Source organism: Amblyraja radiata, chromosome 4 (assembly GCF_010909765.2).
Source record: "Amblyraja radiata isolate CabotCenter1 chromosome 4, sAmbRad1.1.pri, whole genome shotgun sequence".
NCBI lineage: Eukaryota > Metazoa > Chordata > Chondrichthyes > Rajiformes > Rajidae > Amblyraja > Amblyraja radiata.
The window spans coordinates 11,836,869-11,863,444 of NC_045959.1; the positions used below are offsets into that span (position 1 = coordinate 11,836,869).

Sequence of the window (26,576 nt, forward strand, 5' to 3'; positions counted from 1 at the left end):
TAACAGGTTTACTGACTGTGGTTTTGAAGAATTTACTTCAAATGTGATTTTTTCTAACAAAAACAACAAATTTGCACTAGAAAAATATCCACTTACATGAAGAGGCTGCTCAGCAACCACCAACATTCGATATTCTGCATACTTCCTAACATATTCGTAAACATTCAAAGGAGTGACAGGAATATTGGCTCCACCAGGAACAAGTTCAACCTGCAATAATAAACATGAACATTTTCTACATGGTCACACACGACATGCAGTGGCAAAGGAGGAAAGCATTACAGTATTTTTGGATCTGTAGAGGCAGTCGATCAGATTGTTTCCACCAAACAGAGCAGAAAATAAATACTAAAATAGCTGTAAGTTTGATGTCAAGAGGCATCTGTATTCTCATGAAAGTTTAATCAGTTATAAAAACATTAAAAGTATTGTGTTAATTTTGTGATATTTGTTGTGTACACAATAAAAGGTTAAATAATTAAGCTTGTTCTTTTTCTTGGAGCACAAGAGATTACAGATGCTGAAACCTGGAGCAAAAACAAGCAGCTACAGGAAATCACAGGGTCAGGCAATACCTGTAGAGGGACATCGATAGTCAAAGCTTTGTGTCATCACCTTTCCTCTGGATTAGAGACCAATCAAGAGGAAGGGTCTCAACCTGCAATGTTGTCCGTCCATTCTCCACCACAGATGCTGCCTGACATATAATCATGTGGTTTTTGGATCCAAATGAAACAATGCAAATGTTCTAACTTGTTGATACTTGCAGCTAGCAATTCGAATTACCACAGGGATCAACAGGTTAGAATCTATACTATAATTTCCGTAACACGTCCGAATAGCACAATATTTTGTGCAACTTCAAATGTGCCTTGTGACTTTTGTGTATCTGCCTAGTAACGTATCTGCAAATATACTTATTATGGGTCATCACATTCATTCATAGAACCCAGAACAGGAACGGGCCCTTCGGCCCACTGTGTCTTACATGATGCCTGGACCAACTGCACATAATCCATATCCCTCCATTCCTTTTAAATGTCACTATCTCATCTGACCCCATCTCCATCTCCAGCCATTAGGGCCTGTCCCACTAACGCGTTTTTTTAGCGACTGTCTTCGATCTTCAAGCTCGAGGGCACTCGCCTGAAAAACCTCGAGCTGGATCGACCGTCAGTGATGAAACCGCGAGCTGGATCGACCGTCAACACACACACACACACACACACACACACACAAACACATCGCAAAGGCGGGGGCCAGGGAAAGTGGGGGGAACGCTGTCTGAAATTCACACCCGCGATGAACAGGAAGGTAAAAGGTGGCTGGCAGAGTGTACAGCAAGTCCTTTAGAGAGCGCGGAGGGAGGGGGGGGGGGAGAGAGAGAGAAAGGAGAGGAGAGACTTTTAAGAAGTCGGACAACTTTTAATAACGTTTAGCGGGCATTTAACATTACCGGTCTGTTTTCCTTGGTTCTAAAAACTCCAATGAGCCAATTAAAATGCCCGGTCAGCAAAAGAGATTGCCTACGGATACCTCGACTATCTAGCGACCCCACTCCACTGCATTATGAGTTCAAAAGAACCATGCCGACCAATTTTTACTCACGGAAAATCTTTCAGCATGCTGAAAAACCTTCCTCCACCAAACTGAGGCCACGAGTATGCGGGAACTTCCCTCGAGCATGAAGTAGAGTTACAGTGATGTCCTAGGTCCATGTGTCGACCTAGCTGCAAGTTTGAGTCGAGCGTAAACTCTTCTAAACTCACAAATTAGGTCGCCGCAGTGGGACAGCCCCTTGATTCAGATGCTCACCACTGTGAGAAACAAACCATGCCCTGCATATCTCCTTTAAACTTTACCCTCCTCACCTTAAAGCTAGCCCTCTAGTACTAGCATTTTCCATCCCGGGAAAAACGTTCTGACAGTCTACCCTATCAATGTCTCTCATCATTTTAGTCACTTTCCGACTTACACAAGGGTTACGTTCCATAAACCCTTACACGTCAGATTTTACGCAAGTCGGAATAACCTTAAAACTGGATAGAAACAAAAACAAAAAAACTACATGCTGGTAAATACACAAAACGACACAAGGTGCTGGAGTAACTCAGTGGGTCAGGACCCTTCTTCAGACTGATTCAGTCTGCTGGGTTACTCCAGCACTTTGTGTCGTTTCACCTTAATACTAGGTACCAAATGTCACTGGTCTGCACCAGCAAGCCCTTCTTCACCAGCTGCCGTACCGTCTGCTCGACTCTGTTGTTGTTGTGGTTCATGTTGTAGCCCCTGCTCGACAGTGCTTTCTTCAGGCCGCCCCTGCCACTAACAGGATGCCCTTGGTCATCGAGGGGCTCTCTCCCCTCACCACTGAATAAAGTGCTGTCGGCCAGGGGCAACAAAGTGAGCAACAAGAATAGCCACGTCAACACAGTACAGACTCGCTGGTGCGCCGGTTGGAAGATGTCAGCGAGGCGGCCAGTAGTTACTCTGCATCGTCTCCCTCATTCCCGCTTGCCTTCCCAGTGTCGGTGGAAAAGCAGTGAGCCCTTGTATCTATGCAGCGGAAGGGAAACGCTCGCCATCCTCCCGTCGCAATAACACGAGTCATTTAGGAAACAGGACCAAACTTCTGTGCCCTGTCCAAAGTTTCCGCATCCTTCCTGTATTGGAGCGACCAGAACTGCACGCAATACTCCAAGTGTGGCCTAATCAAACTCCTGTAAAGCTGCACCAATACATCCTGACTCTTAAGCTCAATATCCCAATCAATGAAGGCAAGCATACCATATAGAAACATAGAAAATAAGTGCAGGAGTAGGCCATTCGGCCCTTCGAGCCTGCACCGCCATTCAATATGATCATGGCTGATCATCCCCAATCAGTACCCCGTTCAAGCCTTCTCTCCATACCCCCTGATCCCATTAGCCACAAGGGCCACATCCACCTCTTAAATATAGCCAATGAACTTGCCTCAACTACCTTCTGTGCCAGAGAATTCCACAGATTCACCGCTCTCTGTGTGAAAAATGTTTTTCTCATCTCGGTCCTAAAAGACTTTCCCCTTATCCTTAAACTGTGACGCCTTGTTCTGGACTTCCTCAACATCGGGAACAATCTTCCTGCATCTAGCCTGTCCAACCCCTTAAGAATTTTGTAAGTTTCAATAAGATCCCCCCTCAATCTTCTAAAATCTAGCGAGTACAAGCCGAGTCTATCCAGTCTTTCTTCATATGAAAGTCCTGCCATCCTAGGAATCAGTCTGGTGAACCTTCTCTGTACTCCCTCTATGGCAAGAATGTCTTTCCTCAGATTAGGAGATCAAAACTGTACACAATACTCCAGGTGTGGTCTCACCAAGGCCCTGAACAACTGCAGTAGAACCTCCCTGCTCCTATAGTCAAATACTTTTGCTATGAATGCTAACATACCATTCGCTTTCTTCACTGCCTGCCGCACATGCATGCCTACTTTCAATGACTGGTGTACCATGACACCCAGGTCTCGTTGCATCTCATTGTATATGTTTTCTTTATCGCTCTCTACTTGTGTTGCCAGTTTCAAGGAGTTATGGGTATGGATCCCAAGATCACAATGCTGTTAAGGATCTGGCCATAAATCGTATATTTAGGCATTCACTAATATAATTTGAATTACAATTGTGCTTTAACACAAAGTGCCACTGTACCTGTCCTCCACCTTCTTCTTTACAAAGATCTATAGCAAAAGCAAGGTCCATTGCTGCAAACACTGCATATGCATCCTGGCTCTGAGAGGCGAGGATAAGTTGGCGTAAACTCTCATACATCACATGATCAAAGAAAGCAAAGTCATGCCAATTCACCTGAAATAAATTGAAAATCATTAATAAATTAATATAAAATGTGTACGGTCGACATATATTATAAACACACACAATTACACCCAAAATTGATACTTACTTTTCTTCCTAACAAAACTTTAATAACATGTCTATTTAGCGTTATGGGGCATAGTTCATTTTGTAGTAAACACAGACCCAAAATCCTGAAAAAAATGCAAAGGTACAGGCATGATATTTAATTTTAAGAATGAAATGGAAAAAAATTAATGGTACATAATCATAATGATTTTCCAATGCAATTCACCTGCCAATATTACGGAAACAATTCAGGCGTGCTTCTGTGTTTTTGCCAGGCCTTGGTGAGTAGAACCCTCGTTTTCCAGGTTGATAGAATAATGGAGCATTATCATCACCATCGTCTGGTTCATCCAATTCCATGTCAACCACACTTCGACTGGAACCATGTCGTTTTCTAGTGTCCTGCTACAGATTATTTTAAAAAATCAAGTACAATTTCTAAAATCATCAGTTGCAGCAAGGTCTTTCATTTGTTGGCCAATTTAAATCTCTCTATTTCCTCTGGTATATGACTTCAAAACTAAAACAGTCTAGAATATTACAACAGCATTAGCAATCCAAACATCAAGATTAGAGAATGAAAATTAAAACTAGAACTTCAACTAGCAATTGCAGGCTTCTTCAATAACAAGTTACACTTCCTGAGAAGGTGAAGGATTACTATAAATAAAAGTTGATGAGAATTGAAACATGAAGGTCATATAAAATTATTTTTTAATTAAAGACAATTCTGTTATTGTTAATAATATTCTATTGCTTCAAACAAATAGCAAGATTTATTAGTAGTAATAAAATTTCCCTACCTGAGATTTATCTGATGCATCAAGCAATCCCAGGTCCAATATACTATCAGCACCGTTTTCCCTGTAAATGCAATATTTAAACATTATATAATACAAATCAGCCATGATCACATTGAATAGTGTGGCTGGCTCGAAGGGCCGAATGGCCTACTCCTGCACCTATTGTCTATAAAACAAATACAGATTCAGAAGGATATTGGAATAAAAAGAGAAAATGTTAGTGATACGCTGTAGGTCAGACTGCATTTGTGGAGATGTTTCATAGCCTGTTGAGTGAACAGCTATTAATCTGTTTCTCTCTCCACAGATGCTTGCTGAACATTCGAGATTTTTTTCTGCAATTATTTCAGATTTCCAGCATATACAATTTTTGGCTTGAGAAGGATAATGTACTTTACCTTCCATGTGCAATTATGAGCTCCATGGCCTCATCAACCCTTGCTCTTAATGAGTCTTCACTAGCTAGAAGCAACAGCAGCTGCGCAGGGGATAATTCTAGTAACATTCCGGTAATTTTACTTGCAAATGCCTAAAATACAAAATTTTAAATACATTACAACTTTATATATATAAAATTATACAACATTATTTAAAAATTCAGTGCAGCAAAATCTCCAAAAATAATTGCACCATAGATAAGAATCATGAAAGGCTTGGATAGAATGGATGTGGAGAGGATGTTTCCACTAGCGGGAGAGTCTCGGACCAGAGGTCAAAGCCTCAGAATTAAAGGGTTCCTTTGGGAAGGAGATGAGGAATTTCTTTAGTCAGAGGGTAGTGAATCTGTGGAATTCTTTGCCACAGAAGGTTGTGGAGGCCTTGGAAAATCAATGGAAATTTAAGGCAGGGATAGATTATTAATTAGTATGAGGGTCAAGGGATATGGGGAGAAGGCATGAGAATGGGGTTAGGAGGAATAGATCAGTCATGATTGAATGGCGGAGTAGACTTGATGGGCCGAATGGCCTTATTCTGCTCCTATAATTTATGAATCGCCAGGTAAAGGACCAAACAAGCCAATTTCTCATCACTCACTGGCTGCATTGCTTGAACTCGAGGATACAGCCGCTCCCCAAGTGCTTGCCGATGGGCTGGTAGTGGATCTGGATCATCACTCGGATTTCCTTCTGATGCTGGCCGGAAAGGTCTGGTATCTATCGAAAGCTGCCTTCTTGATTCCCTACAGAATTAAGAGTATTAACTTAACTAATCATTGATTGTATCACATCAGAATGACTAGTTGCGGATGGATAGTTCAAGGGAACATTACAAGCCCGATTAAATGCTTCAGAATTGTCATTAATACCTCAAAGTACAATTCAACGGTGAATGCAAGTTTACCATCTTAAAAAATTCTAAAATTAACAAATCTTAAAAGTTCTGTAATTTGCACTTTCAAAACCCCTTGTTACAGGGATAGTCAAAGTCTTAGCAACTTAGCAAATTCTTAAACCACTGGAAGAGTACATGACCCAGAGTTTGAGCTTTCAGTGACAATGAACCTGGCAATGTTTACTGTCATTGTTCTGTGAAACAGGATTTCTGGAATAGCACAAATGCAGTTCAAGCTCAGAAATCTGGAGGATGTTGTCAGTGATCACCAGCTACCCTATAGATTCTGCAGTTTTAGGGCCTTTTTTAACATAAAGGAAATACAAAGTTCATTTATCTACAAACAAATACTTAAAATTGTGACAAGTTAAACAAGATTAAAAAAAAATTATTTTTATTTTTTAAGAGTACTGCTGCTTAGCAACATTTTTGTTCCTAAAGTAACTGATGCAGTCTGAAATTATGATTGACATGAAGATTCCAAAACAAAAGTAAAAACGATAGCATTTTTTTGAAAGACCAATTTCTACCTTAATCTTGTGGTCGATTTTTATTTTATGAACTGTAAAGTATTTAAGTCCGTCAGTTAAAAACTGTGCAAAAAAACAAAGTGCTGGAGCAACTCAGCGGGTCAGACAGCATCTGTGGAGGGAATGGACATACAACGTTTTGTGTTGGGACCTATCTTCAGACTGGATTCCACCATCCGCAGTTACTTGTGAAACCAGTTAAAAAATTGCGCCTTTCACCTTTTGGTTTTTTGCAAATATTTTTCAATGTGTTGCCTGCTCACGCAGCTTAATAACTGGGAGTTCAGAATCAATGATGTTATTTCCTTGCATTATCAGAACTGATGCTTTAAAAATGAGGCATCGACATCATAGAGATAGCAATTTTTTCAAGATACACAGCAATTGCATTTACGTAGCTGATGACCCAACATCAAGATGTAGTAATCATTCCTAAATATAAATAGCATGTTGGATCTGAATTAGAGGAATGTCTCGGTGATTAAAACTTAGATATTCTCAAAAGATGTACTAATCATTCTACAGATTAAAATAGAATGGCATGTAGTTAACATAGAATCATGCCTTTTTATTTTTTTGCAAACATATTTTGGATAATAAGAATTTTCACTTGAAGGTTAAGTGACAATGTCATTAATCTGACGAATCAACACCACAAATTAAAAAAAAAAAGGGTCGTACTATAGATATTCCATTGTATATTTCTCCCCTTTCAAAAGTGGGACCAAATGCAAGCTCCTCTCTCTCTTTGGTGTGTCTGGACTTTCAAAATGCCTTTGACAAGGTCCCACACAAGAGATTAGTGTGCAAAATTAGAGCACATGGTATTGGGGTAGTGTATTGACATGGATGGAGAACTGGTTGGCAGACAGGAAGCAAAGAGTAGCAATTAACGGGTCTTATAGAAACATTAAATTCTTAAAGAATTGGACAGGCTAGATGCAGGTAAAATGTTCCTGATGTTGGGGGAGACCAGAACCAGGGGGTCATAGTTTAAGAATAAGGGGTAGGCCATTTAGGACTGAGATGAGGAAAAACTTCTTCAACCAGAGAGTTATGAATCTGTGGAATTCTCTGCCATAAAAGGCAGTAGATGCCAATTCACTGGATGTTTTCTAGAGAGTTGGATTAAGCTTTTGGGGCTGAACAATCAAGGGATATGGGGGAAAAAAACAGGAACAGGGTACTGATTTTAGATGATCAGCCATGATCATATTGAATGACGGTGCTGGCTCGAAGGGCCGAACGGCCTGCTCCTGCACCTATTTTTCTATGTTTCTAAGACCAAGTCACATTTTAACAGTTCAGGTGAAGGAACTAAATTAAAACGGCGAATATTAGTAACACCTGCTCAGTTGCTTATCACCACAATAAACGTTTTGACATATTAATAGTTCACTCACCGATCTCGATCTCGACGAGAGCCCGCTCTCATTCCACCACTTCTCCTCATTTCCCTTTCTCTCTCCCTTTCCCGCTCCCTCTCCCGGTTCCTCAGGCGCTGCATTAGGCCTAAACCATAAACAACTACTTACAATTTTTAACTTTAATACTCATTTTATTATTGTTATAAAACAAAATGAAAAAAATCAAAATTTCAGTTACTTGGACTTAAAGTCTATACAGGTGCACAACCTTTTATCCGGAGTTAAAAACTGCTTAAATGTTAGTCAGTTAGTTTGGAGGGCTTTTATGTGGGGGGGGGGGTGAAGGGGGAAACTTTAATTCTTAGTCCCCTACCTGGTCGGAGAGGCGGGGAGCAGGCAATGCCTTACCGGGTCGCCGTGCAGTAAGCTCCGGAGCGCTGTGGCCACCGACTCCCAACATCGCGGAGCTGGGGCTGCGGGCGTCCGGCCGCGGGCGGCGCCGGTTGGAGCTCCGACCCCGGCAACTCAATCCCTGGCTGTGCGGCGCTCCAAATCCAGCGCGGCCCGGGGCCGGACGCCCACAGCCCCAGCTCCGCGATGTCGTGTGTCGGCGGCCACAGCGCTCCGGAGCTTACCGCACGGCGACCCGGTAAGGCATTGCCCGCTCCCCGCTGATATCCCAGCGCTGCGACGCCGCTGACTCCCAACATCGCAGAGCTGGGGCTGCGGGCGTCCGGCCGCGGGCGGCGCTGGATTTGGAGCGCCGCGCAGCCAGGGGTAGAGTTGCCGGGGTCGGAGCTCCAACCGGCGCCGCCCGCGGCCGGACGCCCGCAGCCCCCAGCTCCGCGATGTTGGGAGTCGGTGGCCAGAGCGCTCCGGAGCTTACTGCACGGCGACCCGGTAAGGCATTGCTCGCTCCCCGCCTCTCCGACCAAGTAGGGAACAAAGAATTAAAGTTTCCCCCTTCACCCCCCCCCACCACATAAAATCCCTCCAAACTAACTGACTAACATTTAAGCAATGATTTACAATGATTCCCCGGTCTCCGGGGAGGAGGCAGCCGCTCCAGACTTTTCAAGCCGCTCGCGCTACCAACCTAACGCTAAAAATCTTCCATTCGGAAATCCGAAAAATTCCGAAATCAGAGAAGTGTCTGGTTCCAAGGCTTTCGGATAAAAGGTTGTGCACCTGTAGTATCTTTACAAAATCCATTCCTACTTAAAATGATCAGATGATCTACATGCTACCACAAACTGATCTAAGAAGGTAGATTTTATTAATCTGTCCTCCATTATGTGAATGACAAAGCGTATAGGGATAACAATGATCTTAAACTGATGCAGTAGATGTGGATTTTTATCCAACATTTTGAGATTTTGTAAGCAACTGGGTTGTTTTTCAGAGTTCAGTGGTTTAATAACATGCTTTATAGAAAGTTCAATTTCTAACAATAATTCACTTAAAGGAAACCCGTTAGAAGTAGTTCTAGAACACAATAAATGCATTCCTAAGAAACATTGGACTATACATACTAGTTTGCAATCCTTTGCTGGCATTCTGTATGCAGTCAAGATTTGGCAATTTTTCACCGGACAGAAATGCTTGAGCAATTGCAGTGTAAAAACTTCGAGCCACTCCACTGCCCTCTCCCGGCTCATCTTTGAAAGTGACCTTCACCCTGTGCACTGTCATTGGTGTTGTCGTGCATCTGCGGCCAAAATGATTATTCAGTTGCCTCATTGTTTGTTGAATCAAGAGGTCGCGATCACGATCAACCTGAAACACATTAAAATTATATTTTTTCACTCAATTAAAATTCTCCAAACCACTTAGCTACTTACAATAATGAAATGAGAGCAAGTACTGAGATGAAGAAGCTGATATAAAAAGTCTTGGAAAAAGACTAGGCACGGACGACAACAGATTTTAAACATCAGATGCCGATCCGCACTTTCTAAATTAGTGTGATATTAGTATTTCCACAAAAAAGAGAAAGGCTTCGGAGATTTCGCGCCAAAAAAACCTTGTATAGTCAAGGAAGCTCCCCAATTGAATCTTTCAATAGACAATAGGTGCAGTAATAGGCCATTCGGCCCTTCGAGCTAGCACAGCCATTCAATGTGATCATGGCTGATCATCCCCAATCAGTACTCTGTTCCTGCCTTCTCCCCATATCCCCTGACTCCTCTATCTTTAAGAGCCCTATCTAGCTCTCTCTTGAAAGTATCCAGTATCAATGCCCTCCGAGGCAGAGAATTCCACAGACTCACAATTCTATGTGAGAAAATGTTGTTTCCTCGGCTCTGTTCTGAATGGCTTACCCCTTATTCTTAAACTGTGGCCCCTGGTTCTGGACTCCCCCGACATCGGGAACAAGTTTCCTGCCTCCAGCGTGTCCAAACCTTCAATAATCTTATATATTTCAATAAGATCCCCTCCCATCCGTCTAAATTCCAGAGTATACAAGCCCAGCCGCTCCATTCCCTCAGCGTATGACAGTCCCGCCATCCCGGGAAATAACCTTGTAAACCTACACTGCACTCCCTCAATAGCAAGAATGTCCTTCCTCAAATTAGGGGACCAAAACTGCACATAATACTCCAGGTGTGGTCTCGCTAGGGCCCTATAAAACTGCAGAAGGACCTTTTTGCTCCGATACTCAACTCCTCTTGTTATAAAGGCCAACATGCCATTCGCTTTCTTCACTGCCTGCTATACCTGCAAGGTCACTTTCATTGACTGATGAACAAGGACCCCCAGATCCCGTTGTACTTCCCCTTTTCCCAACTTGATGCCATTTAGATAGTAATCAGTCTTCCTGTTTTTGCTACCCTGACCTTACTCTCTTATCCGTTCTCGAACTCTCCTTCCCATTAACTCGAGAGTCTTTTGTAACTTTTTCTGTACTCACTTCCCCTTTGTACTCCCAATTTGTCAATCCCTCACACCCACTATTTAGTTTAGTGTAGCCCTAGCAAACCTGCCTGCCAGAATGTCGGTCCCCCTCCAGTTAAGGTGTAACCTGTCCCTTTTGTACAGATCACCCCTACCCCAGAAGAGATCCCAGTGGTCTATAAATCTAAATCCTTGCTCCCTTCATCAGCCCCTCTTCCACACATTCAGATCCCCTATCTCCCTATTCCTGTCCTCACTAGCACGAGGTACTGGAAACCACCCTAGAAGTCCTGCTTTTCAGTCTTATTCCTAACTCTCTAAACTCGCTTTGCAGAACTTCCTTCCTCTTCTTCCCGATGTCGTTTGTGCCTATGTGCACAACTACTGCCAGCTGTTCACCTTCTCTCTCGAGGATGTTCTGAATTCGATTTGTGATATCGTGATTTCAATAGCATTACCAAATAATTGCGGCAAGCTAACACACGAATATTGCTGACTCGCTACCTTGCTGGAGAAGGTGCATTTTCTAATGTACATGGCTAATTAATTCTTCATGAATATTTCACAAGATCATATGATGGTAAAATTAGGCCATTCGGCCCATCAAGGCTACCCCGCCATTCAATCATGACTGATCTATCTCTCCTTCCTAACCCCATTCTCCTGCCTTTTCCCTAAATCTCTGACACCCGTATTTATATAAGTAGCTACATTCTCCAAGCACTGAGGGGACAAGAGGACTTCCACAATCAACAACTCCATAGGAGGGATTGGAAATAAATAGAATACAAATTCATTTATTTATTGCCTTTCTAAAAAAGGCTGAAACAATTTGTAAATTCAAATAATGTTCCATATTTTATCAAGATTATGTTAGAGGGGGGGGGGGGGGGAACAAAGATTAAATGTAGATTTCCAATGTGCAATTATGAAATCAAACCAAGTTCTTACCTCAAGAGTTAGATCTCGGGATTGAGCATTTCTTAGTTTCTCCATTTCCCTCCGGAATTTAGACTCTTTCACTTCAAACCCACCAAGTTCAGTCAAGATCTATTGGAAAAATTCAGACATTTAATTCAAGTGCTGCATAAAACTACAATAATTTTGAAAACAATTAATGTTTCAAATTTCTCTTATATCAGTGTCATTATACTACATTTTACATACCGAACCGGGTTCAGCTCCAACATCTTCCATAAATACTCTGCCAAAGAGTTCCAAAGACAATCGCCAACGTCCGAGTAACATGTCATGAGAAATCACCATTCCCATGAGGCTACATTGTGGTCTGAGGTTAAATGAAAACAATAGAAAGAGAAGGTGACTTTCTAAAACTACAAACAAGGTTAAGAATATGGTAGAGTGTGTTATTAACATCCATTTAATCTACTTTGAAAGATAGCTGCACAATTGACAATGCAGGTTGCAAAATATTGCAAAGAATAGTTACCTGAATGATGTTAGTGGGGGTCCTTCACTTTCAGTCAGCCCAATCTCAGCTAGTAAACTACTTTTCAGTTGTGCTGCAAGGTCTTGAGCAGACGGCCCTATTCGTGAATTTTCTGATTCATCTTCTGGTAACACTTGCTCATCAGCTGTCTTCCTCTGCCGATTCTGCATACTCATAACATTCTTGAGGTTTGAAGAGTAGGACATTTTTGTTGGAAGCACCTGAATTGGACCACAATACTGATATAAATTAGCTATGCTTGAATTTTAAAAGTTTACCTTGCACGATATTAATTTTGCAGTCAGCTCTGGATTTTCTGAACACAGAATAATGCAAATTTTTTTTAATGAATTATAATTGGATGCAATGAAAGTATTAAGTCAATGATATAAAGGACACTTATTAAAGTTAGAATGCAAAGTGTTTAATCAACTGAGAGTTTTCAGAAATTGTTAGAATATATGAGGCTCTTCCAGAATAAGTCCTAAAAACAGCCCAATTCTTTCAAACAAATATAGAGCATACCAAAAATTAAAAACAAACATCAATTTATTTGTTTAAAACAAAAATCAAGTCAGTAAGTTGAACAGGTTCTACACAAAATTATTAAAGTTTGACCAACTGAGCGTTTTGAGCATTTGCTGCAATTAAAACTCAGTTAATATGCAATGAAATATAATAAATGCCTGGCAAGACGACTCTTACTAAACTGCATGAATGCCATTCAGTCAGCAGCTGCAATTGAAAAAACAGACCCAGACCTATGTATAATATACAAAACCTTGTTCTACTGGAAGAAACAATTTGAACATTTAAAAAAACTGAGGGTAATTTTCACAAATGAAAGTGAAGGCCCCCCACTAACATCATTCAGGTAACTATTCTTTGCAATCTTTTGCAACCTGCATTTTCAATTGTCCAACTAGTCCATACCTAGACCTTGATTTTAGAGAGATTAGTGACTAAAAAGTAGTTTCCTAATTTGCATTCAGCACAACTATATTGATCTTCCCAGTTGGTATATCTCCTGCGTCTGAACATGTTCACAAAATCCAATGTGGGACTTCTGATGCCCGATATAGAAAAACAACAAAATAAATTTCCTTGAACGTCTTGACAAATGCAACTTTAAATGTCAAGACTCTTATTTTAACCTGCATCCCACTGCAGTATGAAAGTCGCATTAGCTTAAACCTAAACGTCAATTAGTTACAAAGAATCTGCCACAGGTAGGCTTTGCACAGAAGCTTGGCTCACATGAACACTTCCAGAAATTTGTTTTAAAGTTCAGATTTCCAGTATTTGCACTATGTTATGTTAAAAAAGTGCAAGTCACCGAATTCTTACAAGAATAGCATGGTGCAACACAAAGTTAAATTCAAATCCGATGCCGGGCTGGGTGAGGTGGGGGGGGGGGGGGGGGACACGGCGAGGGCAGGTATATCTCCACCTTTCTTTTTCCCTTTTATTATCTCTATATTTTTCGGCCAACACTACTTTGGTAGTTTAGGGGTCTTTCCTTTTTCGAGTTATCTTTTCACTTCTCACTTTTTCCCTCTCTTGTTCTCTTTTTCATTTTCAGCTTATAAGGTTAAAATGAAGCTGTACAATAATTGTATAATCTTTGATGCCGAATGTTTTATCTTTGTACAATTGCTTCTAATAAAAATAAATTTAAAAAAAAGGGCAAGTCAGAAGGAAAATTAACTAGCAATCTACAGAGGAAAACTTGAAAAGTACTGAATTACAAATGTTTGTGTATTATGTTTAGCCTTACCTCTAAGCAGTTTCTATCCACAGTTACTTCAGTTATTCCTTTCCCAAGGCCAGAGAAGGATGAATATAGTCCTTGGCTTGGGCGACCAAATAAATCTTCCTTTCTGGCATTGGGCTATAAAGAAAAAGTAAAGAACTAAAAAGTGCTCTGGAATAATAAATGCTTCTAACAAATATTTTTGACAGTAATACAATTTAGACACCTTCAACAACTAATTTCACTACTATTGCAGGAAACTTGTAAGTGTCTGAAATGATTACCTGTAAAAGGTGAGGTTGGTCTGCCAAAGGAATTGCTTCAGCGAGAGAAACTTCAAAAGGATTTGGTGGAATGCAACCAAGGAAGGTCATAGAATCAGAACGCCGGAAGAATGTATGATTTTGTCCTGCTTCTGTAGAGAGTGTTTCATCATCCTTGTCATGCAGCCCAGAACCTGAAAGGGGAGAAAGAAAAAAATAGTCACTTTGAAGTGACAGCTTGCATGTGTGCTCCAAGGCCACCATTCCAAATATTGAGGCCTGAATTACAATTGGTCAGCTTTGCTATAAGCAGGTCACATCATTTGTATGCTCAATGCTGGACTCCTGGAACAGACACTGCTCCAAGCTCTCTCATGGGAAGAGATTTCCTGGTGGATAGATGAAATGTAATATCTCTACCAGCTCCTTAAATGTAATATCTCTACCAACTCTTGCGAATCTCGAGGTTATGTCTGCTCAAAGAGAGGGTAATTCAGAATAGCGTTAAGGACAGAGGGCCAGGCAATGGGAGTAGAGATGTCTCACGTAGCAGTGGAAGGAGTACAACGTATCATAAACTACCTGCCAACTCACCTCATCAGCCATCACTTTCCCCAACTGCAGAAGAGCCAAGAATTCCTACACTGGCTTCATTAGCCACCCAAGAAACCACAAAAGCAGAATGGAAACACGTCACCCCCTATAACTAATGACTGCCTAAGCAGCAGCACCACCATGAAACATTGGGCAAATTAGGACAGTAACAACACGCTAGATACGCTGGAAGAATTTTTTAAATTGCAAACAAGAAAATGAAATGGATCCTGCAAATTAATCCCTAAATGGTCAGATCTGTTAGCTAACCTGGACATTAACAGGACACGAGGGTGGAGATCGGAATGGAACACTCCTCACACCAATGTGTCCTTCAAATTTGCTCAAATTAGCTTTTGAGACTGGTTTATGAACTTGTAACTTTGAATGGAACAAATTACAATAAATTGAAAATTCCCTACAAGATATCTAAACTAAGCAAACTAAATTTATGTTAGTAATTTCATTTCAGAATCACAAAAATTAACTAGGTTATTCAATATTTCAGTATTTTGTCAACAAGTATAACGAAGAAAAGATAACAGTGGCGATGTGTATAGTGGGATTCAGCAAAATGTACCCGTAGTGCTACAATTTGTTTAGCCAATTCAACGGTGTCTTATAGAATAAATTGCATGGAGATTTTGCAATACCTAAAGTTGCAAATCACACAAACATACATGAGAGGCCTAAGACTTGCAGAAAATTGGGTCAAGTTATCTTTAAATTATACAACTATGACTACAGGTTATTCATCTAGCTTCAAGCTGCTTATTTGTCGTATGAGCAGAAGGAAATAAAAGGTGATCAGTATGGGTGGATGACATGATTGTGACAGGCAATTCTGCATATCTATGAAGCACACAATTGATGAATTTTATCATATCAATAATCCAAAAATATATCCTTTTGGACAAAGATTGGGGATGGGTAGGCAGGGTGAAGATGACTGTTCAGAGGAGAACCACAGCAACATTCAGATCTGTGCCACCAGGCCTGGTTCTGAGACGCAGTGGGGTGGGGTAGAATCAGACAGAAAATGTCTGATAGGGGACTCAGTAATGTGGAGACAGACAGGAGATACGCAGCAAACATATTTGCAGGAGTTACAGCAAATAGGACTCAATATGGTGTGTAGCCTCCCCAGTGCCAGGGTCCAGGATGTCAGAGCAGATTCAGAGCAGAATATTCTCAAGGGAATAGTCTCAATTCATAAGAAGCCGCCAGGTGTCATTATGTATGTTGGCACAAATGAAGTGAGTAGGAAAACAGAGAGATCCTGAAGAGTAAATATGGGGAGTTTGGCAAATTAAGAGTAGGACCTTAAGGTAAATAGTCTCGAGTAATCTCGATTACTCCCGGTGCCGCCAGTTAGCGAATAAGAAGATAGGGCATGTGAATGTGTAGTTGAGGAGTTGGTGCAGGGGTTAGGAATTCGGATTTTTGGACTATTGGGATCTCTTCTGGGGTAGAGCCAACCTGCACAAGGGGGATGTGCTGCTCCCAAACTGGCAGGGGAACAATTTCTTGGCAGTGCTACATGGGACAGTTTAAACTAGATTGGCAAGGAGATGGGATTAGATTTTAACTTTCCCAATATAGACTGGGACTACCATAGCAACAAGGGTTTAAACTAGTGAAATTTGTCAAATGTGTTCAGGAAAGACCCCTCAGGAAATATGTGGAGAGCCTTACAAGGGAGAGGGCAAAGCTTGACCTACCTGCAGGGCAATGACTGAAATGTCAGTGTTCGAGCCTTTTGAAACCAGTGACCACAGTTCTAATAGCTTTAGGATAGTTCTAGATAAGGACAGGGCTGGTCCACAAGATGTAACATTCTAAAAAGGGGCAAAGTCAACTTTGATAGCATAAGACAGTAATTTGCAAAAGTTTATTGGAGTAGGTTGTTTGAAGGCAAAGGGTTGTCCGTACAGTGGGATGCTTTTAAAAGTCTGACTGAGATTACAAGGTATGCATGCTCCTTTTAGAGTGAAAGGTAAGACAGGTAGGAGTGAAGAACCCTCGATGTTGAGAGAAATTGAGGCTCTGGTCAGGAAAAGGGAGGCAGCATGGGTCAGGTATAGGCAGCTGAGATCAAGTGCGTCCTTGAAGGTTTTTTCTCCACACAAATATACTCACTTTGATTGGTATCATCATCATTTTCATGTTCTGAATCCTCATTGTCAAGACCCAATTCCAACAACTCTCGAGTCCTGCAGCAAAGCATATTACAGACTTAAATCGAAACACAAAACTACAGAGCCTCCTGGGCTAAAAGTGAAATGTTAGTCAAATGAACTGAAGGACAGAAATTGCTTTAAAAATTCTACAGTAGACCACTTTAGTTTTGAATTTCATTTAATCTCTAAATCCAATTAAGTTTTATGGTGCAATAGCTTTTTCATTGTGCAATCCTTTCTGAAAACAGCTGAGCATAAGATTAAAATGTACATTCTAAATCCAATTTGGGAACTTCAGAAAAACATTGCAAACACAAGTCTCCAGAAGGAAAATGAAATGATTTAAATAAGAGTATAACCAGTGTTACGAAGATGCAAAATGACAAAAGGAAATCGCTGTTTCAAAGGCCAATTAAAGCCACTTGAAAGGGGTCTCAGCCTAACCATCTACTACCAACTTAAAGACCTTCCATGCAAACATCAGAGATGTTTTGTTGGAGATTCTCAGCAATCAGCAGCCCATTTACTAATTCAATAATGAAGCAGCATATACAAATCTACTATAAAAATCACACAAGGATTAATGATCAATATTAATAAAACTTGTTAAATGACCTGCATGATCTTTGACCCTATTGTCTAATCTACCTTATAGAATCAACATCAATTCGAACATTGATTGTACTTGAGATACTAAGGAGGAGCAGGTTAGTGGGGATTGGCAGCTCTGTAATAAGTCTGCCACTTAAAGCCTATATATATAAAGCCTATATATTAAATTTCTATATAAAGCTCAAGTCTGGAATGTGATGAATTCTCACCTGGATAGGTAAATCCCCAAGAATACCTACAAGTTCAATATCATCCATTGAGAGCATGCCACAATGCAGCATTGCTTCCATTTGATTTCATATTCCCTTCTTTTAGTATCAGTGTCCTCTGGCTACAGCACACGCACTCAACACGATTGTCATGAACTTCATTATCACAAAGTAAACGAAGGGGAATGCTACCATCTCCATGCTCTTCCAACTCTTACCATCCTGACATGTTCTTGTACTTAATTACTGAGAAAGTCAAAATCCTGTAATGTCCTAATCAACACCATTGTCAGAGCACTCGAGCAGGACCATAAAACGCCAATTAGATGTTTGGAAATAAAAGTAGCTTTAGTTCTAGAAACTCAACCTTAAACCATTCAAAAAAAAATTGAACATAGGTACCGTTTTCTATCTAGTTGTGGCGTATCCAAGGTTGTCTGTTGATTCATTGCTTTAATCCAATAAATAAGTGCCTGGAATACGTAGGCAACGTGCTTCAGTGAACAAACATCCAAAACTGGCAAGACATCAGAATGTTCGTCATTATGGGAACGCATCAGAGAAAGGGCATAATTGAGAAAATCACCACGAGCGGACATCATTCCTTGACGGGCATTCAACAAGGTGGCACGCCTAGTGAGGAGTCAAAATATCGAAAATAACACAATAAGCATTCACGTTTAATATTCATCCCTCTACAAATTAATTTAGCCTAAAGCAAACTCAATAATGAAACATTGCTTTCAAAACCTAAACTTGCAAGTGATGTTTTGCAACTTTCATCAATATTTCCACGTTTAAATCCTCAACAATACTCTGTGTAGGAAAGAACTGCAGATGGTGGTTTAAATCGAAGGTTGACACAAAATGCTGGAGTAACTCAGCGGGACAGGCAGCATCTCTGGAGAGAAGGAATTAGTGACGTTTCGGGTCTGAGGAAGGGTCTCGACCCGAAACGTCACCCATTCCTTCTCTCCAGAGATGCTGCCTGTCCCGCTGAGTTACTCCAGCATTTTATGTCTACCAGGCATTTCACTATGATTATCATGCATAATAATGTTCTCAAAAACCACAGGTGACCATTTCAGAAAAATTAAACAGATATTTCCAAATAATACCATCTACTTTGGGGGAAAAAATACGTCAGCATGTAATGTTTTCAACCAGCCCCAATTTGAGATCTGGAAAGAGCTGCTGGTTATTCTTATGTACAAAAACTGGAGTAATATCTTTTTTTTTTTTTAAAGTGTTATTTATATAAAGTTATATGCTAGGTGGAAATGTTTTCAAAAGTCCTGTCTAAAAGATTATTGCGATTGATATCATATTGCAATTAACATAACTGACCACCATATAATGACACATGATAACATATAAACCAAGGATATTTAACACTTTAAATATGTTTCCCTGCAACAACTCAAAAATAATGCGCAAGGTTGGGGGGGGAGGGGGGGCAAAGAAGGAAAGGAAAGAGATGGGTAGGGACAGGAGAGTAAAATCATAAATTACATTCTTCCTTGTAGTAAGCATTAAAGAAAATAATATTGTAAAACGATGAGCAGCCTAAGACTACCAAAGTAGCATGGAAACAGCGCTTAATTGTGAAAGCGCATGGAAATTATCATAAAGGAACGATTAACCTGCTGTGAGACAGTTCGTAATAGCGCAAATATATTTTGTCTTGATTATTTTGTTACACAAGGGATACACGTCCATCTCAATGTATCATTATACAAAGAGAACCCATATATTGAGAGCTCACCTTCTTCCCTCTAAAGTTCTCAGACTGGCTTCTTCACGTGCTGTTAATCTTTCTCTCCTAGCAGAATTTTGCGAAGCATGTAAAGGATGGCTAGGGTGACCTGGATCTCCAGCTGAAGATAATGCTGAACCATATCGCAACTGAGCCTCAGTGGAATCCATGATGCTGACCATCCAGTTCCAGGTAGGCATTAGCTTTTCCTCCACATAATTCTGCAGATATAATCAAAACATGAAACAATAGAAGCGGAGTGGCTAAACTATATATCCAAATGTGTAGGAAGGAATTGCAGATGCTGGTTTAAACCTAAGATAAGACACAAAATGCTGGAGTAACTCTGCGGGACAGGCTGAGGAAGGAATAGGTGGCGTTTAGGGTTTAATTCCTCAACAATACTCTGCTAGGCATTTCACTGTGATTATCATGCATAATATGTTCTCAAAAACCACAGATGGCCATTTCAGAAAAATTAAACAGATATTCAGACTGAAGAAGTGTCTCGACCTGAAACGTCACCCATTCCTTCTCTCCAGAGATGCTGCCTGTCCTGCTGAGTTACTCCAGCATTTTGTGTCTACCTTCGATTTAAACCAGCATCTGTAGTTCTTTCCTACACATTTAGTCAACTTTGCATGTTGTTTACCACATGAATGCAATGTAAAATTAAAATCTTATTCTTTAAATCATTGCAAATTAGTCAAGCTTAAAAAAAACCCGATTTAGAACTAAATGCTCAGGTTACAAGACAGGAGTATAAAAGCCAGCACCGCAGTTCCTTATGTGTAGTATTAAAGCCAGTATCTTCCTGTCAAATTAACATTGTGGAGCTTTGTGAAAGCAGATTTGTACATTTTATTATGTAATTAAAATAGACCTTTCCCCTCCCAAACTTATATGATAGTGGAGCCAGAAATGGTTAAACTGGAAAATAATGACAAATTATATGCATAAATTTAAATTTCAAATGTAATTGGATGGCATCAAATATCACCAATCTTTCCTTACATGACTTCAAAGGTGTGTTTTAAACAAGAGACTAGCAGTTACACAGTAGCTTTCATTGCCTTAAGGAACCCATAAAGAATTTCACATTGCATGAGGTACTTTTGATGTTAAGACACTGTTGAAATGTAGGCAATACAGGAGCCAATTTATGCACAACAGGCTTCCAACTAACAACAATGTTATAGTGAACGAGGACTAAAACAAAGGATTTTATAAACACCCAGCAGACCAGATGGGACTACCATCTCATCCAAAAGATAACTTCCGCAGTGCAGCACACCTTTCTCAGTGCCGTTCTGAAGTGGCACACTTATTTCTTAAACACCTCTGATTTTTTTCCTCTTTCTCAAAGAGGCTCCTAAAAAACAACTATTTTGCTCAAGGTTTTGGTCATTTTCGGTAATGTTTCACATTGGACAGGGGCATATTCATTTCCAGACATCAGCACACAAAAAATTGCAACCTCTTTATTGCAAAGTAGAACTAAAGTTGAGTATAGAAGCTGGGATGTAATGTTAAAATTGTACAAGGCATTGGTGAGACCAAATCTGGAGTATGGTGTACAATTTTGGTCGCCCAATTATAGGAAGGATGTCAACAAAATAGAGAGAGTACAGAGGAGATTTACTAGAATGTTGCCTGGGTTTCAACAACTAAGTTACAGAGATAGGTTGAATAAATTAGGTCTTTATTCTCTGGAGCGCAGAAGGTTAAGGGGGGACTTGATAGAGGTCTTTAAAATGATGAGAGGGATAGACAGAGTTGATGTGATCAAACTTTTCCCTTTGAGAATAGGGAAGATTCAAACAAGAGGACATGACTTCAGAATTAAGGGACAGAAGTTTAGGGGTAACATGAGGGGGAACTTCTTTACTCAGAGAGTGGTAGCGGTGTGGAATGAGCTTCCAGTGGAAGTGGTGGCGGCAGGTTCGTTGGTATCATTTAAAAATAAATTGGATAGGCATATGGATGAGAAGGGAATGGAGGGTTATGGTATGAGTGCAGGCAGGTGAGACTAAGGGAAAAAAGTTGTTCGGCACGGACTTGTAGGGCCGAGATGGCCTGTTTCCGTGCTGTAATTGTTATATGGTTAAAGTTGAGCATATTAAGCTAAAGAAATTAGAGAAATAAAGATCAAATGGAACAACGAATCCTACAGCAGAAACAAGAAAGGTTTGGGGAAAGTACACAAAAATGCCTGAGAAACTCAGCGGGTGCAGCAGCATCTATGGAGTGAAGGAAATAGGCGACATTTCGGGCCAAAATCCTTCTTCAGACTGATGGGGGGTGGGGGGGGGGGGAGAAGGAGGGGAAAAGGGAGGAGGAGGAGCCCGAGAGCGGGGGGGATGGGAGGAGACAGCTCGAGGGTTAAGGAAGGGGAGGAGACAGCAAGGGCTAGCAAAACTGGGAGAATTCAACGTTCATGCCATCCGGACGCAAGCAACCCAGGCGGAATATGAGGTGCTGTTCCTCCAATTTCCGGTGTTGCTCACTCTGGCAATGGAGGAGACCCAGGACAGAGAGGTCGGATTGGGAATGGGAGGGGGAGTTGAAGTGCTGAGCCACCGGGAGTTCAGGTAGGTTATTGCGGACTGAGCGGAGATGTTCGGCGAAACGATCGCCCAACCTCTGCTTAGGGGAAAGGTGTTTTTTAACCAGTGGCAATTTGAATAGATTAAGAAAATTTAAGATTATTAAAGATAAAAGGGGAACTGTATGCACACATTACCTCATGAGAATTTGACAAAACAAACCTGCAAGTTAATAGCATCCTGGTATGTTATTTTCAAGGCAGCTGGTATTTGAGAGTACACCAAGTGGTTATATTTAGGGATCAATCCCATGAGATCTGAGATCTGCCGTATTACAATACTGTAGGCTCGTGCTAGGCTGCTCGCTGATGTGAGGTAACTGCTGGAGTTGCTTGCTTCCAGAGCTGCAGCAGCTGCCGCTGCGCTGGTACTGATCGTAGCACTGCGCCGCAAAGTGGAAGGATCAATGTAAATTAAACCTGCTGAGCCGCCTGAAAAAAAACAGACAAAACCATAAATCGCAAATTCTACTTAAATCAACTGAAACAGCACATAGAGCAAATTCAAAGGATATTTTTAGAGCCAAAAGTTCTGAACATTGTTTAAAGAATTAGAAAAGTTACCTGAAGACATTTGGTTTTTAGTTACGTTTTGCAAGATTTTAAATTACTATTTTAAGTTTCTTTTTCAAAAATGATTCAACATAACCATTCCTAAATTTCACATGATAGTTCTTAGCGTGAGGAGTATTTAAGAAAGCCAAACTTTAGAAACGTTCTTAATTTTTTTAATAAACAAAACATTACAACTGCCCGGTGGTGGGTCTTACCTGCAGGAGTGCTGTTGCTAGATGGAGCTGTATTATTTGACCTTTGGTTCTGGGTGCTGCGTACAGCCCACTGCATGGAACGCGGTGCCTGGGCTGCACTGTTCGCATGAGAGCTGCTGGTAGTTCTCTCCAAAGGCTCATCTTGTAAAAACGTGTCCTGTTCTTCATCATCACTCTGACTGCTACTGCTGTCAGAATCACTGGAGTCATTGGACTGAGAATCATCCTCTGAGAAAAAGGCTGGAACGCTGCTGGCACCTTTATAATCAGAGTTGTTAGTTAGAAACAAGGAACGGCAGATGCTAGTTTATATATAAAAGTCCTGAGAGTAAATCGATGAGTCAGACAGCATCTCTAGAGAACATGGATAGATGACATTTTGGGTTGGGACTCTTCTTCATACTGATTGGAGGGGGGTGGGGTGGGGAGGGAATAGAAGTGAGTCCAGGTGGGGCACAAGGGAGAGGGGTGTTATGTGGGGGAAGAAGGGGAGGATTATGTAGTTATCCAACATTGGACAACAGTTCAATCTTCATACCATTGGGTTGCAAGTGACCCAAGTAGAATATGGGGTGTTGTTCCTCCAGTTTCCGTGTGGCCTCACCCTGACAATAGAGGCAGCCCAGGATAGAAAGGTCAGTATGAGTATGGGAAGAGGATTTAAAATGGTTAACAACAGAGATCCACTTAGCCTCAGCACACCGATCAGAAGTATTCAGCGAAACGGTCACCGAGTCTAAGCTCGGTCTCGCCGATGTACACAAGGGCCACACTAGGAACATTGGATACAGTAGATGAGGCTAGACTAGGTGCACGTGAACCTCTGCCTCACCTGGACGGACTGCAGGGTTCCCTGGATGGAGGTGAGGGAGGAGGTACTGGAGAAAGCACCTGGGAGGGGTGGCTTGGGTGAGAAGGGATGAGTGAACCAAGGAGTGTGGAGAGAGTAGGCTCTGCGGATGGCAGAAAGTTGGTGGGGATGGAAGATGCGACTGGTGTGATGCTATTTGGCATTCGATTTTGAATGCATTATTACACTGTAGTCAGTAACATAAAACATTTATGCAAAAAAAAATAATGTGCTTTCAAATTAGGACTCATGACTCAGACCTTACTGTCATCAACAGCAAAGGCAATAGAAAAATATACTCGCAAGTTTCAGGTGATACATGTTAAACTTGATTTTACACATGAACGTGATTGACACAAAACAACATAAAAATGCCAGCCCATTAAAGAGGAAATAAACTTCCTGTAAATAAGATTGTTTGAACATGATTGCAGATTAATGCCAAATCACATCTCCCCCTTTTACCTATTTACAAACATCTTTTTACAAACATCAAAGGGATCTATCGAAGTCGCTGCCTCAAAAAGGCAGCCAACATCATCAAAGACCCACACCATCCTGGCCACACACTCATTTCACCATTGCCATCGGGAAGACGGTATAGGAGCCTGAAAACTGTAACGCCCAGGTTCAGGAACAGCTTCTTCCCTGCAGCCATTGGGCTATCAAAGACGACAACAAATAAGCTCGGAGCTACAACAGACTATTATTATTAATGCCCTATATTTTTTTATTTATTCAGTATTTCTCCCGTTTCTTTTTTTTTCCCGTTACGAACTACATTTACATATTCTGTTGTGCTGCAGCAAGCAAGAATTTTGTTGTCCTATCTGGGACACATGACATGACAAGGACTCTTGACTTGACGTTAAGCAACAGCTAAGACACACCATGTTTTAGCAATTTAACAACTATTAACTCACCTGCTTCAGATCCTGCTGTGGCAGCAGTGACAACACTTCTGCGTCCACTAGCATTGTCCTGATTGCTATGATTACTTTCACTGTCACTTTCCGTCTCCGCTGCCGCCAAGAGATCAAGTTCCATATCACTCCCTAAATAAGTCAAACAAAATATAATTGCAGTGCAGATAGGAAATATGATTGAAGCACGACTCAAATAAGGAATATCATTTCCATTTATATTCTTGCAGCAAACATTGAATCAAAACTCTTCACAGGAGTATAGGAGACTTGGCAGAGTCAAATAAGGTAGTTAAGCAATCAACAAGATAGGCCTTGAAAGACTAGAAATTGAGGATGTTTCTTTTGACTTTTCCAGCACTTTAACACATATTAGATTCAACTTGGTTTAACACATATTAGATTAAACCCAGTGGGCAACTCTGTTTGGATTAAGACCATTTCTTCAAAATCTTTTTGTTTTTTTGCCAAAAAAATTGAATAGGTTTGGAATTCCAGACCTTTGGACTTCTGTTACCTGTAAAGAGAGGAATCAGAGAATAAAAAAGATTGAATTGGAGATCAAGGGACAGAATTAATGTTCAGGTTGAACATTGATTTTCCAGCACCCTTGGCTCCAGAACCTTTCTGAATTATTTGTTTTTCCGGACCAACAGAGGTCACGTAACAATGAAACAAAAATACACACATGATCTACTAATTACCCCCCTCCCGTGTCTCTAAAACATCATGGGGTGCGAGAGACAAGAACGACAAATATAAAATGTAAACTGAATATGAATGGAATGACCCAACAACCCATCCCCGGCTCCGACCGTCTCCCCGGCCATTTAGAGCTCTAGCTTCCAACCCTTCCCGACTTGCAAGATGCACCAGCGAACCCTTCTTCACGCACCCTACAGTCCGATGACAAGGCTGTTGTTGCAGCTTACGGTGTAGCCCCTGGGGGACATGTCTTTCTCCGGGCTGCTGCTTCCACTGACAAAACATGCTCAGTCACCATGGGACTCCCCCTCCGTTAATCTGCTGCTTTCTGTCGCCGTGGCCTTGTCCACTCCCCCACTCAACCGCCACCGCCTGCTTCTCCCATCATTCTGACCAGTCGGCCGTCCTCTCCCCCCCCCCCCCCCCCCCCCCTGCGACCGCCTCCTCCTTCTCCCCTGAAGTCGCCAACATACTCCACCTCGGAAGCAACAGCAGGTGAGGGGGAGCCCAAGGGTCTGAGCGTATTCTGTCAGCGGCGCAACAGCCCAAGTAAGCCCAGCCGCCAGGGTCAAAAACGTGACCCACACAACAGCCATGTCACCAGACAGTGCAGTGGGGGATGAAGAATAGTTCAAATCACAAACAAGGTGGACAAAATTTCTACTCATCCAGTACTGGGTATTGGATGGTTTGAATAACTGGAGACAATAGAGTGGTCAAAAAAAAATTTGCAAGGTATCGTTATTGTCCATAGCATTAATTGGAGTCTAATCAAATTCTCAAAACATATTTCTCAGGGACTGCATGTACAATCGAGATGGAGGCGGCCAAGGGCCAGTCCATTGTTGATGGAAGGTAGTGTCGAGGTGTGGTATGACAACCTACTGTGGGTAATTTGCTGGCAGGATAGATAAGAATAGGTGAGTGCTCTCTGAATCATTAAGACAGTAGCTGAAAGATAAAGTGTGATAATAAATGAATCAATGGTGGAAATGAAATAATTTAACGTTAACACTAGGTAAATGATGCAACTTCAACATCAATATCTTGAAGAAATGGTTTAGTTCATTAGGAACAG

General features: G+C 41.2%; 1 protein-coding gene across 19 annotated transcripts in view; it reads right to left on the bottom strand.

Moving 5' to 3' along the window:
• ubr5 (ubiquitin protein ligase E3 component n-recognin 5) overlaps positions 1 to 26,576 on the bottom strand; it is a 146,735-nt gene that overhangs the window by 7,450 nt on the left and 112,709 nt on the right. For 8 of the 19 annotated variants that reach the window (XM_033018958.1, XM_033018970.1, XM_033018969.1 and 5 more), the window contains 20 exons: positions 24,794 to 24,925; positions 23,021 to 23,278; positions 22,414 to 22,682; positions 19,655 to 19,866; positions 18,292 to 18,534; positions 17,028 to 17,101; positions 14,316 to 14,488; positions 14,056 to 14,169; positions 12,279 to 12,517; positions 11,996 to 12,116; positions 11,780 to 11,878; positions 9,466 to 9,709; positions 7,970 to 8,093; positions 5,740 to 5,884; positions 5,103 to 5,233; positions 4,705 to 4,765; positions 4,128 to 4,306; positions 3,942 to 4,026; positions 3,689 to 3,844; positions 97 to 210 (listed from right to left, as the gene is read on the bottom strand). In XM_033018958.1, coding sequence (XP_032874849.1) covers positions 97 to 210; positions 3,689 to 3,844; positions 3,942 to 4,026; positions 4,128 to 4,306; positions 4,705 to 4,765; positions 5,103 to 5,233; positions 5,740 to 5,884; positions 7,970 to 8,093; positions 9,466 to 9,709; positions 11,780 to 11,878; positions 11,996 to 12,116; positions 12,279 to 12,517; positions 14,056 to 14,169; positions 14,316 to 14,488; positions 17,028 to 17,101; positions 18,292 to 18,534; positions 19,655 to 19,866; positions 22,414 to 22,682; positions 23,021 to 23,278; positions 24,794 to 24,925 — 3,173 coding nt within the window. The remainder of the gene's footprint in view (positions 1 to 96; positions 211 to 3,688; positions 3,845 to 3,941; positions 4,027 to 4,127; positions 4,307 to 4,704; positions 4,766 to 5,102; positions 5,234 to 5,739; positions 5,885 to 7,969; positions 8,094 to 9,465; positions 9,710 to 11,779; positions 11,879 to 11,995; positions 12,117 to 12,278; positions 12,518 to 14,055; positions 14,170 to 14,315; positions 14,489 to 17,027; positions 17,102 to 18,291; positions 18,535 to 19,654; positions 19,867 to 22,413; positions 22,683 to 23,020; positions 23,279 to 24,793; positions 24,926 to 26,576) is intronic. The other 11 variants (XM_033018976.1, XM_033018975.1, XM_033018967.1 and 8 more) reach the window with 7 other exon arrangements.